This window comes from Pavona decussata, unplaced genomic scaffold (genome assembly GCF_977016875.1).
Source record: "Pavona decussata unplaced genomic scaffold, jaPavDecu1.1 SCAFFOLD_602, whole genome shotgun sequence".
NCBI lineage: Eukaryota > Metazoa > Cnidaria > Anthozoa > Scleractinia > Agariciidae > Pavona > Pavona decussata.
This window is the reverse complement of record NW_028145860.1, coordinates 1,035,334-1,050,699: the sequence shown is the minus strand read 5'-3', so window position 1 is coordinate 1,050,699 and position 15,366 is coordinate 1,035,334. Positions and strand designations below refer to the sequence as shown.

General features: G+C 38.5%; 1 protein-coding gene across 1 annotated transcript; it reads left to right on the top strand.

Annotated features, from left to right (window-relative positions):
* The first annotated feature begins 429 nt into the window (after window positions 1–429).
* Window positions 430–15,353, top strand: LOC146449249 (glycogenin-1-like). Its single transcript, XM_085101174.1, has 9 exons — window positions 430–747; window positions 3,482–3,819; window positions 4,376–4,502; window positions 5,442–5,625; window positions 7,137–7,221; window positions 8,608–8,843; window positions 11,416–11,601; window positions 13,671–13,922; window positions 14,431–15,353. The coding sequence occupies exons 1-8, from the start codon at window positions 590–592 to the stop codon at window positions 13,893–13,895; spliced, it is 1,539 nt and encodes a 512-aa protein (XP_084957300.1). The 5' UTR covers window positions 430–589; the 3' UTR covers window positions 13,896–13,922; window positions 14,431–15,353.
* Window positions 15,354–15,366: the final 13 nt, after the last annotated feature.

Here is a 15,366-nt window from a genome sequence, read left to right as displayed (position 1 = left end):
CTTTCTTCGTGGGGGACAGTCTTGTCGACTGTAGTGCATCTCATCCATTCACTCATTTTTAAGCCGACAAAGGAACATAGAGATTACACGAGAAAAAAAAAATATCTGCAAAAAGACTAGTCGAGGCTGCTAGTGAAATAAAACTTACGTTTTTAAATTACGAAGATCTAAAGTAGCTCATTGGTGTAATAGTGGCAATAAACGAGATAATATGCAAATACAAATTTGAAGGGGGCAAAGAATACTGATAAAGAGCATTATTTTATACATATTTCAAAATATCGCCTTCTTTCTAAAGAAAAGCCACCAGACAGAGGAATCTCGATCCAATGGCGAGAGGCCACGAAATTTCTCCGACAGCTTTCCGACACACTTGCGACTTCTTCCGACTGCGACCAGCTTGGGCAATTCCTTCCCCACCGACCTCCCCACGGAAACACCCGGGCCATGCGCCAATGCACACATTTCTCGGAATCGTTGGAAAATGTTCATGGTTGTAAGTTCTGGGAATTGAGCTGTTGAATCTTGGAGACCTTTCGTGGTTTGAAAAATTTCCCTCGTTCTTCCTATCTGCCAAAGAAGCGTCTGAATGCCTGGACAAACTGTAGAAGACGAAGCTTTCGTTAGTCTCGTCACCAATAACAGCTACGCTAATGGCGCGCTGGTTCTCGGCTACTCCCTAAGACGTGTCAACACAACGAGAAAATTGGTGTTACTTGTCGCAAAAGAAGTCCTCGAGCCAACAAGGTATGGAGGCAGTTATTTACGAAAAGAAATTACAAGTTGGTCATGCGTCAATGGGGATTTTGAAGAAACATAAGCTTAATTTAAGCGTAGTTATTTTCCGCCAAATCGTTGCGTTATATCATCGCAGTAAGCTTATTTATGAGATTGTCTGGCTGTATGTTGTTTACATAAGCATTATCCCTGTGTACAGTATACTTTAAATTCCCCCCGTTTTATTCCCACAAGTGGCAGGTAACTGTTTTGTTTACATATTACCTCTAACCACTTTCAATTCTTCAAGAGTTCGCGTGTCTTTCATATACTTGCTTTTGTCTGGGTTACAGACAATCCAATCCAATCCAATCCAATCCAATCAGTGAAATATACTGGGCATTTGATACACTTCAAATATTCCAATGCGACCTAGAGTTCTCTAGTGCTCCGTGGATAAACAAATTACGTTTGCATACATAACAAGAAGTGCAAGTCTGTTGTGCTATTCATACTTTGGAAAGAATTTCCTCCATAAACAAACATTAATCATAGCTAGAATCAGGCCTGTCTTTTCAGTCAGAAAATGTATACAAAATTAACCCCGGGTACCCCACTCTATTATATCACTAGTTGGAACTGGTGTGTGATATAAACTTCTTCTGAAACTCATTAATAATTCATGAAGACAAAACAATGGAAATCACTTCCGTGAAGGAGGTTTGGAAATGTGATCTACTTTTTTTTTGGCTTAATGGTCATAAAATTTAGAGAATCTTTGCTTTGAATTTCTCCAAGAGGTATTAATGGTTTGAGAAGCTATATCAAACAGCTGGTTTAAAGAATTCAGCTCCACCTTATTTTTTCAACAAACTTGGTGATTGGAAATCAGATTTCAACACTCTTTCTCGTGTTAAATATATTAAAGGAAAATCAAGACTACTGCAAGTCTCGTGCTGGCTCACGCAAAATTTTTTGTTATGCTTGTACTTATCTCACAGGTGCAAGCCAGGCAAACCCTTGGTTGGGGGGGATGGGAGGTGGGAAGGGAGCTATTCTTCTTTTTACAATAACTGTCCAAATTCCCGCGCGCTGATTGGCTCGTAGCTATTGTCTATAAGAGTACAGACAATAAAAATGACGTCAGATGTAACGCGCGCGCTTTCTCAACGAAAAAAATAGCCAATTCCGCTCGTACTTTTTCCTTGTTATTGTAAAAAAAAAATCGACGGCAGTTTTCTATGGTCTATACTCTTATAGACCATAACATGACGCCATAAAATGTCCAAAACTTGGCAGTGAAACCACTCGCCTGCGGCTCGTGGTTCCACTTGAGTTTTGAACATTTTTTGACGTCATTTTATGGTCTATAAGAGTATAGACCATAGAAAACTGCCGTCGATTTGTTAAATACAAGCTGTTTGCATCAGCTCAAAAATTGTGTGTCACCATGAAAGAGGATATATTCCTTGACCTGTTTGCCAAGAAATAGGGTAGAAATTTTGACTATTGTGCACTGTGATTATAATGTGTTTTTCCTGGCTAGTGGTCTGAAAACATATGTTAGATTTTGGCTGGTTTGACTCACAGAAGTGAGGAAATGGTTGATTTGTAATTTTTTTTCTTCATAGTGATGAGGTTAGAGTCAGGAGAAAGGCGGGGCGGGGGGGGGGGGGTAATAGACTGGAATATACCAGAATGCCCTGGAATTAAGGTGATTCCGCTGAAAAAGAAGGAGTATGTAAAATTGTCTAAGACTTGGTCCAGTTCATGACTATGTTATGAGCATTTCAACAATGCAATAAAAAATGGGGGTAACCGTGCTCGTTTTTGTGCAACCTGGATGGCTATTATAGTAAATAGATGACCCACGAGGTTTATATTAGGAACGCTAGTAATCAGAAAAGGAAGAAAATTAATTTCTTGCATTAAAATATCGAATCAGTTCAACAAAATTTACTTTAATCTTACACAATAAACTATTTTCATTGAACTGGAATTAAGATTATGAAGGAAATTAAAGATTTTGCTGTATGTGCACATAAGCAGCACTACCTAAATACGTGCTTTTTAAAGCATTCAAATAAAAATATCTCAAAGTAGAGTGTTAAATTTTTCTTTAAATCGCGATATATAGTGGTCAACCGTATGACATTTAAATTGATGCATTAAAAATGGGGGTCACCGTGCTCGTTTAGAAGAAAAGGACCATTTATTTTCCTGCCGAGCTTAACTTCAAGGAAATCCCGTAATGTTGTGCGTGCGCACGCTAAATGACGCGAAAAATTATGCGCAGCAAGGATGCGCAATGCAATTCAACAGAATCACCTTAACTGGAATAAACCAAAATCACACTGTATCAGAATGAACTAAAGTAACACTGGGGGAAACGTAATTCCCGGATCATTCAGTTGTATTTCTGTTTCACTTCAGTTTCACTCCAGTCCATTCTGCTACTATTTTGAGTAGTCCCTGTACTAAAAAGTCTGAAATCTGAATCTGAATCTAGTCTGGTGTGTTCTGGTTCATCTGGTACATTCCTGTGTTAAGTAACATCCAACAGAAGAAGGGATTAGAAAATGGCATTTGTGACCAATTTGAAAGACTGTGGGAAACAGAATAAAAACTTGCAATATTTCTTGGCTTTTTCTCGTTTCGAAGTTACATATAATTTTGAAATACTAAAACCGAAAAGTGCCAGGTCACTGTCTTTCATAAACTTCAGAAATTTCGAAAAATTATTGGTGTTTATACTTTGTTTCAGGGAACGCTTGGCTAGAGTATGGGACCACCTAGAAATTGTTGATTTGCTGGACAGTGAGGATGCAACTAACTTGGCACTTTTGACAAGACCAGAGCTTGGGATTACATTCACGAAAATCCATTGCTGGAACTTGACGCAATATAGAAAATGTGTGTTCTTAGATGCTGATACTCTTGTCATTCAAAATTGTGATGAACTTTTTGAAAGAGATGAGCTCTCAGCTGTGCCCGACATTGGCTGGCCTGATTGTTTTAATTCTGGAGTGTTCGTATTTGAGCCTTCAAGAGCTACTTATGAAGCCATATTGGAGTATGCTGTTCAGAATGGAAGTTTTGATGGTAAGATTATTAAAACTGGACAAGCTGGATGCAGAAAGGATGAAAATAAAATTATTCCTTCAGCTTCCCATCATTTTCAGTGCATGGTCTACAATTCATTTGAAAAGGTAGCACTGGATTTTCTTTTTTAAGGGTTTGGCTACTGTTAGTATGAAAATTCCATCAATCTAATATCAAAATTTTTTTCCTCTAGTGATGTATGTTTCTTTGTTTTCCTTCCTGATTTTCATACACAAAGAGTATTAACAGGTTCTATTGTTTTTGTTTTGAAAGGTCTTACCAGATGAAATGCTAGTGTTAAAGGGATAGAGAAAGAAACTTGTTTGTATCGATAGAATTTACTCCAAAATAATGGCTGATTTAAAAAAAAAGTATATGGGCCAGTGCTTTGCCAAATAATACCAAATTATTGCAAATCAACACAAACTAGTAATGTTTAAAAAATTTGGACATGCATCATTTATGCACCAGCCTTTCAGTTGTTTCAATTAATTTTTAATTCAGCTATTTCAATCAGTTTCTAACTTAACTTTTTGTCTCTTTGTCATGCCAACAGGTGGAGACCAAGGACTGCTTAATTCATTCTTTAGTGACTGGAGAACAGCCGACATCTCCCGGCATTTGTCATTCATCTATAACATGAATTCAAATGCTAGTTACACTTATGCTCCAGCTTTTCAACAGTAAGAATCATTCTAATTTGTATTTTGGTATTTGCAATCCTGAGGGTCCCCAGTAGGGTTCTTCAATCCCGCCATCCCAACAAAAATTTTCCCTCAGTCCTGTAATCCCAAGGTTTTTTATCGGCTTATCCCAATCGCTGTCATAAGTTCCTTACCACAATGGTAAAATTGTTTTCAGTGGATTCAGATTCTTTCACAGCAAACTCAAGCAATGACATTTAGGTTCTTTAGCTGTACATTTATTTCTCTTTCCAGCAAAACAAAGATGGTTGTGGGTTGATTTTCTTTGGTCATTTTCGTCACCAGACTTCCCGATCTTGGTTGTTTAAAGTGACATTTCCCTATTCCCGCTTCATACAATCTCTAAATTCCACATCCCGTTTCATATTAATAAAATTCCCGAATCCTTTTCCTCAAAAATCCTGCATCCCGACCTTCAAATAAGCCATATCTTCTTGACTTGGTTCCTGAAAAAACTATTGGGGACCCTCAACCCTCTGTACAAGTTCATTCTTGTTTAGTAGTCATTTGGTGATTTTCAAGGGGTGGTATTGGTTGCTTGAATTTCTTTATTGTTGACAACATTTCAAAGAAGTTTTAATCATCATCCAAAATTTTAACATAATAATGACTGTGAAGGGCTTTTTACACTTTATAATTATTGCCAAGTCGATGACTTATTTTCAAATCATATCAGCACCAAACTTTTGGTCACTGGGGTGCCTAAATTGTCTCAACGTGAAGGGTGGGACTTGAACAAGCTTTTTTAAATTTGAGCCAAATTCATCGTTGGTTTTAATTTTTTTATTACGCTTTGTTTGTGCTGTTATTTTCATTTTAAGTTTTCTTAGAAGCAAATACTGTAAGTAAGGCTAGAACTTGGCCTCAGGTGTTTCATTGAGTGAAAGTATTCCTTTCATTTAATTTGAACCACTCTAGGTTTGGAAGAGATGTAAAAATAGTCCATTTTATTGGCCCCGTCAAACCTTGGCATCACACCTACAACGCTAACACTGGCAATGTGTACACACCATCTGGGGGCCAAGGGTACATCCCACATGAACGCACCTTCCTGCAACTGTGGTGGGACATTTACGTCACATTTGTGCAGCCGGAAATGAGGGTAGGTGAAGGAGAAATATTTAAAGCAAGAAAGTCTATTGAAGCCAAGGAGAAGGGATTGTGACTGCTAGGTATTTTAAGCATCACTTGGGGTAAGCTCCTATGAGTGCACCAACCATCTCCTCCAGGCCCCTAGTAAAACAAATCACTTTAATGTATCAAGTGCAGAGCACTAATTGGGGACACTTTCCAGATTGAATTCGAGAGCAAGGACGAGAACCAACAACAAACTCAACCCACATATGACACTGAGTCTGGGAATCGAACCAGTGCCACTTTGGTGGGAGGCGAGTGCTCTCACCACTGTGCCATCCCTGCTCACCCCCAGCCATAACTAGACTTGTGTAGAGTTTGTGAAGGCACACTGATTATTAAGTGCTTTCGATGTGGACACGGGATCTCATAATCAGTGCTTCCATCTTGTTCTCTGTGGTTATATTGTTTCAGACCCACACAAAAAACCTTTGTCAGATTGTCTGTCTCTATCCAGGTGTATAAATGGGTACCATAACGATTTTCTTTGGTTCCCTGCTAGCCCAGTGATTTTCTTCTGTCCCTTCCAAGGGAATGGAGTAAATAAAATTTAATACTCCTAAGGTAACAAAAGTTGTTTCATGCTACAAAAGCTGGTGGGTTCCACCTGTCTGGGAATGGATAACGTTCTATTTAATTGTATATTGACCCTGTGGTTGCAAAGTCTGTCTCATCTGTCATATTAATCCATCAATTTCAAATTGGTGGCGTTCACTTTGCAGCATCCTTTCGATCACGTTATACTGTTTCTCTATTAGTTCAACATTACTAGAAATTCTGTAACAGTTGAGTTGAGTAATGAGTGAGTGATGTACTGTGTTTTGTTACTTTAAAAAAGTTAAAATTAGATTAATTTTCAGCACTTAAATTAACATTTTAGGCATAAAGTAATAACGGATTTTATAGTAAATGCACTATAGCTGAAAAATAATGTGGTGTTGAATGGACTTGTTATTGTAAATAAACCTAATTCTTGTAGAAGGAGACTTCCTGAAGATGCTTGCAATTTGACACATTACTGACTGGCTAGACCAGAAGTGATAATAACACTTATTGGTGTGAATTTGCCATAAATATTGTGGGACTACTTGTACCTGTCCATGTGCTATTTTCTGAAATATCTCAGTCTATTTTCAAGGTGACAAGCCAGGTACACTTTTAGAGGACCAGTATAATAACCTGAGGTTGCTTTAGGTCCCAATTTACCAGTAGCTTTGGGCCCTAGCACCTAATGAACGATCTTGCACTGTCCAATATGTGTGAGAACCAGTGCTTATTTTTTTGGTAGAGTTCAGGTATAACTTCTTCTCTGAGCCGGATTTCAGTGTTTTCCTGCACTTTTGTTGCAAATTGGAGGTGGGAATCAGTTAGCGAGTTAGAGACAACATGCTACACAGAGCCATCTATCTCATTCAGCCCGTACATAGCTCGTACATGGCACACCTATACTCAAGTATTTGTTTTACTTGTCTTGCCTAGCAATCCTGTGATGGCCAGGCTGATGAATCAACAGCCAGCAATGGTTTCCATCCTGCACCTCATTTTCCACCTGAGCATCACATTGTGTAGTTCCAGAAAATATCCATACCCCCACCACGGAGGGAATTTCACATAGGACCCCCCCACCCCCCAGGATTTTCCATTTTCGAGGTATTTTTTTGACCCCCCCACCCCTTCGGAAATTCCTCAAATACAGAATACACCCCCACCCCCTCTGGAAAAGTTTTATTTCAAAAGAACGCCTCAACAATCAGTTTGATGTGAACATTTCAGAAATATCAAGAACTGCCTACACGAGGAAAAAATATGCGTTATCGAAGAGCGCGCATTTCACCGGTAGAGTTTGCCAAAAAGCTCTTGATACTGAGATAATTGTTGTGTTTTATATTTACCTGTGGTCATTGACATCAAACTTTACCGTTTAGCTTCGCTGAAGATTTTAAATCTAAATTGTTAGAATAAGTCCGGCAATGCAAAAATGTATTTTCATTTAATTTGCATATGTCATGTTTACGTTCCTATGCAAATTTGTAGGAGATCAAAAGTATTTGATTATCGCTTTAGTTCTACTCAATCGATATTTCTCATGGTAATCATCCAGTCTAGTTATTTTAGTATTGGACAAAATAAGCATTAGCAGGGCAGGGAGACAAATAGATCTTTCAGATCGTAACTTGAAACCGCCGACGAAATGGAGCCGCAAAACGAAATTAGCATGTTCACGTTCTCATGCAAATTTTGTATGAGATCAATAACGCATCAAAATAATGTCGAATTGGCTCTATTTTGTTGAATTTTGGCATAGAAATTAAGTTAGTAGTTTTGGACTTTGAGTTGGAATACTTTGGACAAAATAAAATTTAACACAGGTCAGTTTTGACAAACCAGTTATAATTGACTGCGGGAATTGACCTTTGCCCGTAACTTTACACAACATACAAAAATAACAACAAATATTTCAATGCTTTATGTAAAATTTGGGCTTTCACTTTATAGCCATACAAAAGTTTCCCTTTTAAACATTGATACAGATATTTCAATTGTTGTCAGTGAACAATATTTTTCTACGCAAGAAAGTTTCACAAACAACAGTTTTACAATAACTGAGTCACGCAACGCAGACATGGATTTCTTGTCTCACTGTGACTACTTCGCTTAGAAAGGCTTTTCGGAGAACTTTGAAACGTGTTTTTAATGTAACAAGGGTTTCTTTAAAACAGTTAAACAAAGTAATGTCTTCAAGAAACATGTACGAGTTGGCTAAGTTGGTAAGTTACTATTTTGAACAACTATGTCTGACATGAACGTGAAGTTGACCCTCTGGAAGCTTATCCAACCATTCACCCCTCCTCCCCTCTGGAATTTCCTGAGCCATTGACCCCCCCACCCCTCTGGAATTTCCAATTCCCTCCGTGGTGGGGGTATGGATATTTTCTGGAACCGCACATTGAGCTGGCCCCATACATTCCACCACCACAGCAATTTCACCATGAGCCTTTCGTCCCCCCTCCTGAACACTTTTATCACCCACCCCCTCCTCCACCTCAGCATTACGAACCCCCACCACAGCACCAAGAGCCCCAATATCATGAACCTCCACCGCCACCTGCACCGCACATGCCACAGCATGGTTGGCCAGGGGAGACAGGGCAAGCAAACTCTTACCACCAAGAGGAGTATAAACATGTAGGCATTATTGTTTCTTGTTGTTGTTTCATGGCATTTATCATGGTCATATACATGTACAGTGTATTTCGTTTTATACCTGGTGAAAGCACATCATTTTGTTTGTTTGTCTGTCTGTCTGTTCTATATTTTTGTTTGGTACTCCAGTTTGTTATCAACACTCTATATCTAATCCTTTTGCGTTTTGTGCTTGTTCCATTTCGGAATAAGAAACTCTGAACAGTTCTGCTAAGAAAACTAAATTTTTTATAACATTTCTCTGATGTGATTGAGAGAATTTGAGATGGCTAATTTTGTCTTACTCGTGTAGTAAATAAACTGTGTTCAGTTCTTCACAACCAGGCTCCAGTTTTTCAAAGAGCAGATAACATGTATTGGTTGAAGTACATTTTATCCACTGGATGGAATAAAGTTTATGGTCTGCTCTTTGAACAACTGGGGCCAGTCATGCAAAGAGATTCTCCCATGGTTGTTGTCATTTATTTATTTATGTATTTTTGTCTTTTGCATATTTTGGTTTGTTGCTATTTCCTTGCTTACTGAATCTAATTCCCTTGGAAGCACTTGTTTAAGTTTGAGATAAACAACTCCTAAATTAAATTTGAGCTTTTTAAAAGTGCCAAAAACATACAATATTATTAGTTAAGTTTCAATAAAGATCTGAGACTTCTTAAATTTAATTAGTGATCAGTATGACAACTGTTAGCAGTTATTTATTTCTTAAAATAAAAAAAAAATCCAAGCTCAATTTCCCTGCTAGCAGAGGCTTCTTTTCCCTTGTATTCGCTGGACTGATGGGTGCGAGGAAAAGAGTCCTCTGCCATTGGTCGAAACAGACTGTGTTAAGCATGCGCCACAATACAGGGAGCCTGCATTTTGTAGCGACTATGGACAGCTGTTGAATCAAAGTCTGTTTCAACCCAGGGCAGAGGTCTGTTTTCCCTGCGTCCATCAATTCAGTGAATACAACAGAAAAGAGACCTCTGCTAGCAGGGAAAAGCTCAATGTGTTAGCAACGTTGATGATTTTTTTTTTTTAATATAAAAGGTTAATGGTATTTTACCCGTCAACACTAATAAATATTTAGTTTGAAATAAAAGAAGGGATACTCTCAATCCTTGATCCAGGGACTAGTAGGTACCAGATACTTTATATATTCATATTCAACCAGGAAAGTTCTTAGTCTGTCTATATGACCTATACAGAGGTGTTTGTGATTAGAGTATTAGTATTGTGAATTATTACACATAAGGTTAACTTTAGTTTATCATTTACATGTAACTCAAAATAAGCAACTGCCAAATGAATGCTTTGCTTGACTTGGTTTAGCCTTGAAAACAAAAGAAATAAGTTGAGCATTGTTCTCTTTTGTTAACGTCACTTGTATTTTCTAGAAAAGAAATAAGCTATCTCTTCTTTATCTAGCATTTTGCTCAAAAATTAAAAATGCAACTTAACATTTTCTTACATGACAACTGGTCTTTGTGCGCCTTGAAGCAATTTAGAGTATAAGGCAAATCTGACACACGCCTTGCTTGTATAAAACACTTCAATTAGTCTGACTTGTTCAAGTATGATTGTCTGGATGAAAGCAGTTCTAAGGAGAACTGTTGCTAGTGACTACATTTCAGTGACTTGATAACATAGGTCTCCACAGCCGTTGGTCTTCAAGTCCATAATTTGCATGGATGAAAGCTATACATGTGTACTATACTTGTGTACATGTTTAAGAGCACTTTTAGTCTGCTCAAACTGCTATGTCTGTTTGTTGTTACACTTCAATTAGTCTGACTTGTTCAAGTATGATTGTCTGGATAAAAGCAGTTCTAAGGGGAACAGTTTCTGTTGACTACATTTTAGTGACTTGATAACATAGGTCTCCACAGTTGGTCTTCAAGATGAGAGCTATTTTTGTGTACATGTTTAAGAGCACTTGTAGTCTACACAAACTGCCATGATGTCTGTTTGTTGTTATTGTGTGCCCAGTTGTACCTCAAACTTTGAAAACTGTGATACCATTCCACTGACCTTTGGTAACAGCATGCCAGAAGAAGTAAAGGTGGTCGAAAGCTTACTACTTGAAGAGGATTTTGACTGAATTCACCATTGTCAGTTGACTCAGCACAAATAATGGCTGGAGCTAACACAATGGCCTTGCAGTGGTCCTGGTCTTATGCAAGTCCATTGGGCTCATCCTTTGATACTAATGCCATTTTGACAGTAAGCATGGTTGTTGACCTTTAGTGCGGCTGAGATCAGAGACGATTTTTTCCCCCTGTGAACAACTTCATTGCCCAGGTTCCTCCTTACACTACTACAGGATATGTGAAATATCTGAAGAACTGTGCGTGATTTTTCTGCACGTTATCAAAATTCTTCTTCTACAACACTTTGAAATAAAGCCATAGCTCAGCATAAACCAGTGGGTTGTGATCCAATGTGTACAGTGGTCATGAAATTTTCATCAAATTGTCAAAGCCCATTATCTGATAAATTATTGGCTAAACAGTAAAGGTTTGCAGACAAAACAGTCACATACATTGCACATAAATGCATACGTTATTGTTTACAGGTTGTGGCTGAACAGAGGAATCCAGAAAATCCAGCATCGGGCGTCGACAATACTGATGGTTGGGGTTCTGTAGATTATTCTCCAGAATACCCTTCCCAGACACTCGAGGTTGATGCACAGAGTGACAGTCCGATTTTGCAACAAACAATGCCTTTGTACTCTTTAGAAGCAGTAACATTTCAACAGGTATAATGATGTGTGAAATTGAAGAACTTCATTTTTGGCTTTAGCAATGTGTGAAATTAATAACACATAAACAGCCCCAGTTCTTACATCTGTGTCACTGATATTTCAAATTAATTGTGTTTTTGGTGCTTTTTATCTGCTTAATTGGCAATGATACAACAGTACTATATTTTGGCAAAAGTATTATTATTAGGTTGAGAGTATCCCTTAAACGTTCCTGGTGATAACAGTGTGGAGGAAATTACATAATGCCCAAAGGAAATCTAGTTTATTTATGTAAACTCTAGGGATGAATCTTGTATGTTCATTTCATAATGTACTAGAACTTGCTGGCAAAGGGAGACTCCATATCGATTTTAGGTGATGCTTATAGGCAATCCTATGGTATAATTTGTAGCCTTAAACAAGCAAGGGTTGAACTTAGAGAAGTTTAGATGTGGTTATATGTGCTCAGAGCTAAGCTGCAGCTCCTGTGCAGTTTGTCGCAAAACATCACCCGCTGGCAAGTGTTTGTCGTGGTCATTGAAAGCAGCTTTTACTGCTGGTAATTACTGGCCCATCACTTGTCAGTGACCATGCTGCTCTGGCATAATACAAGTTGAATGGGATTGTTTTGTTTTTGTTACACAACACAAATAAAATAATATACTGTGTGGTATATTTTGCGCATGGATTTCCTTTTGAACCTTGTGACAGGATAAGGAATTCCATCAATCACTGTACAATGAATCCATACAGGTTCAGGGGGGGGGGGAAGAGAGATATAGAAGTGAAGCCATAATTTCATACCCTTAAATGTACTTAAAAGTACCAGTAAATGCATGCAACAAAAAGTTGTTGAAAAGTGTAGGACCCTCTCTGAGACCCCAAGTCTGGATCACTTTGTGTCATCAGATGAAGAATCTCTTTGCTCTTGTGTCATTTTGTGGAGAGCTGCAGACTGAGACCTGGAGATTCTCAGCAAAGTTGATGTCAGAAATTACTTATAATAAGTGGTTTAACTCATTTTCTCCTTTAATTCTAACAGTTGTTCACTTGTTTTTCTATGTATTTGTAACAGTGGTTTAACCCGTTCTGTCCTTAATCCTAAGAATGGTTTACCTCTTTTTCTCCATTATTGTAACAGTGGTTTAACTTATTTTCTCCTGAATTCTAACGATTGTTTACTGTTTTTCTCCCTAAATGTTAAAGTATTTTGTCCCTTTTCTCCTTAATTGTAATATATGTGCAACGTGTGTATACTTTGGTGATGTATACTTCACGTGATGTAATGTTGAGTCTGCCGTGTACGTGCATTTTTTTTTCTTTTCAGGTTTATTTCATCTCAGGGTTGTTGCCTAATGGAATTTCCATCAATCGTCAAACTCAAATTTACATTTTGCAGTTCCAGAAATATCCAAACTGCCCCCATGGAAGGTCTTTTGTTTTGCACCCCCCGTCCCCCTGGGAAATTCCAGTTTAGCTTCATACTTTGCTTCTAAAATTTTGACTTTCAAGACCCCCCTTCCCCTAGGAATTTCCAATGAACTTCCGTGGGGTAGGTATGGATTTTTTCTGGAACTGCACATTAATTTTCTGAGTGGTGTTCTCATTTTCATTGCCATTGTGGTTGCTTACAGCAGTTACCAATAACACACAACCTACGGCCTTCAAAAGAGTTAGATAAAGTTGTGTTTTGGTGGACATCAATCAAAGAAAAGCTGCTGAAATTAGTGTTTGACTCTTTACTAGGGACAAGTGCTAACATAAATTTAGACCTTTTTTAAAGTCACTGAAAGCTACCCTCTACAACTTATGTCCAGAAATTCACCTAACCCCGAATTTGGGTACTTCATATAAAACAGGCCTTTTTGTCGTTTTCATATAACTTCATGTTCGACAGAATAATGTGTGTTTTAGTGGGAATTAGGGTTAGGGGACACCTTGTGATGTCTATCATACAGTTCATAAATCTCATTAGCGTGCATTTCTGGACATAACATTTAGTTGCTGCACTGTAGCTTGGACTCACACTTTCATGGCCATAAAGTTTGGAACTCATAAAATTCACAGGTTTTGTTCAATTTTAGGCTGATGACCTGGCTAGTGAGTTTTCTGAAATTCACATAACTGAACAAGTGGAAGAAGAGGTGGTCGACCCAGAGGTTCAAGATCTTAGACATCAACAAGCCTGGGAAAATGGCCAGATTGATTACAAAGGCCGAGACAAGTTTGAATTCATTCAAGAGAGAATTGTGGAAGCTATTGGAAATGGGTTGCGGCATCCTGCAGATGTCCCTGCATTCTTGTCTTAGGTGATGTGGTAATAGATAGCAGAGTTTGGTAAAAGTGAAGAACAGCTCACCTCCACCGACTGTCGGTCGACTGTTGGCCGACAGACTACCGACAGACTACCAACAGTCGGTAACCTGAATAAAATTGACCAAAACACTACATTACCAACAGTTGCACACTTTACGTCATCACAGCGGGATAATGAGAGAGGGGTTGGGGCACAAAAACTCAAAAATGCAAAATGGCGGACAGGGAACGAGAGAAACGTCGCCATGGAATTTATATTAAAGAAACTAGAAGGTGTGTGTGATTTGGATTTATTTATATGGAAAAATCCACAACAATTTCTACCGACAGTTCACCAACAACTTAACGACAGATTACCAACAACTTACCGACAGATTACCGACAGTTGGCCGTCTGTCGGTTGACAGATCGTTACTGCTATGAAAAAAACTGTCGGCCGACTGTCGGTCGACTGTCGGCCGACAGTCGACCGACAGTTGGCCAACAGTCGGTGGAGGTGAGCTGTTCTTCACTTTTACCGCAGAGTTTATTAAGTACAGACTATGCTTCCAATGTGATTTGCTGGCTGTGATTAAAGGTCAATTCAACCAGTTAAAAAAATACACTGCCAAACAGTACTTAATTGGTATCAAAATGAAGGAAAAATACCTTTTTAATTAATATTTTTTTAATTAGTATTAATAAAACAGAGAATCTCATTGCAGCTGTTGGCCCAGATCTGGCAGTGATCCTAGTCGGCAAGTCATGGTTGCACAAATCTAGGTCGGTAAACAATAACAAAATTGGCACACTGCTCTCTCCTCTGCAAAGGCTTCTTTCATGCTCAATTGAAGGATTGCCTGGAAAAAAGCACTAAGTGACCTCTGGTAAATTGCTAGATTCTCCTTCCAAATTGCCTTGTATTCGCTTGTGAAACAAAAGGAGAATTTGACCTTACATCAAAAGTTACTTAGAACCTTATTCCACACACTTCATCAAAACGAGACAAATAAGGCACTGGACAAAGGAAAATAATGAGAAGCATGGGGGTTGTCCCTTGCATCACTTTTTTTTTCATTTCCATGTTTTCTTCCCATTTCCACCTTTTTGCTCCTTTTATTCTGAAGAAATCTCTGCAGAAGAGAGAGAGGACACAGTGGAATTGTGGCCACAGGTTGGTCATCAAAATCTGGCCCTATTTGTTGGATGACAGGGGTCATATATTTGTATTAATTTGATTGTTGTTTGTTTGCTGGGACAAATCAGTGGTAGTGATGAGACGATAAGGCTGTAATTCCATATACAGTCGGACCTCTATTAAGCGGCCACCCTGGGGACTTTGAAAACTGGCCGCTTAATAGAGGTTGGCCGTTGAATAGAGGTATTGAATACAGCACTTTACTGACAAAATAATAATTCGGGACTTTGGAAAGTGGCCGCTTAATGGAGGGTGGCCGCTTAATAGGTGGCCGCTTAATAGAGGTC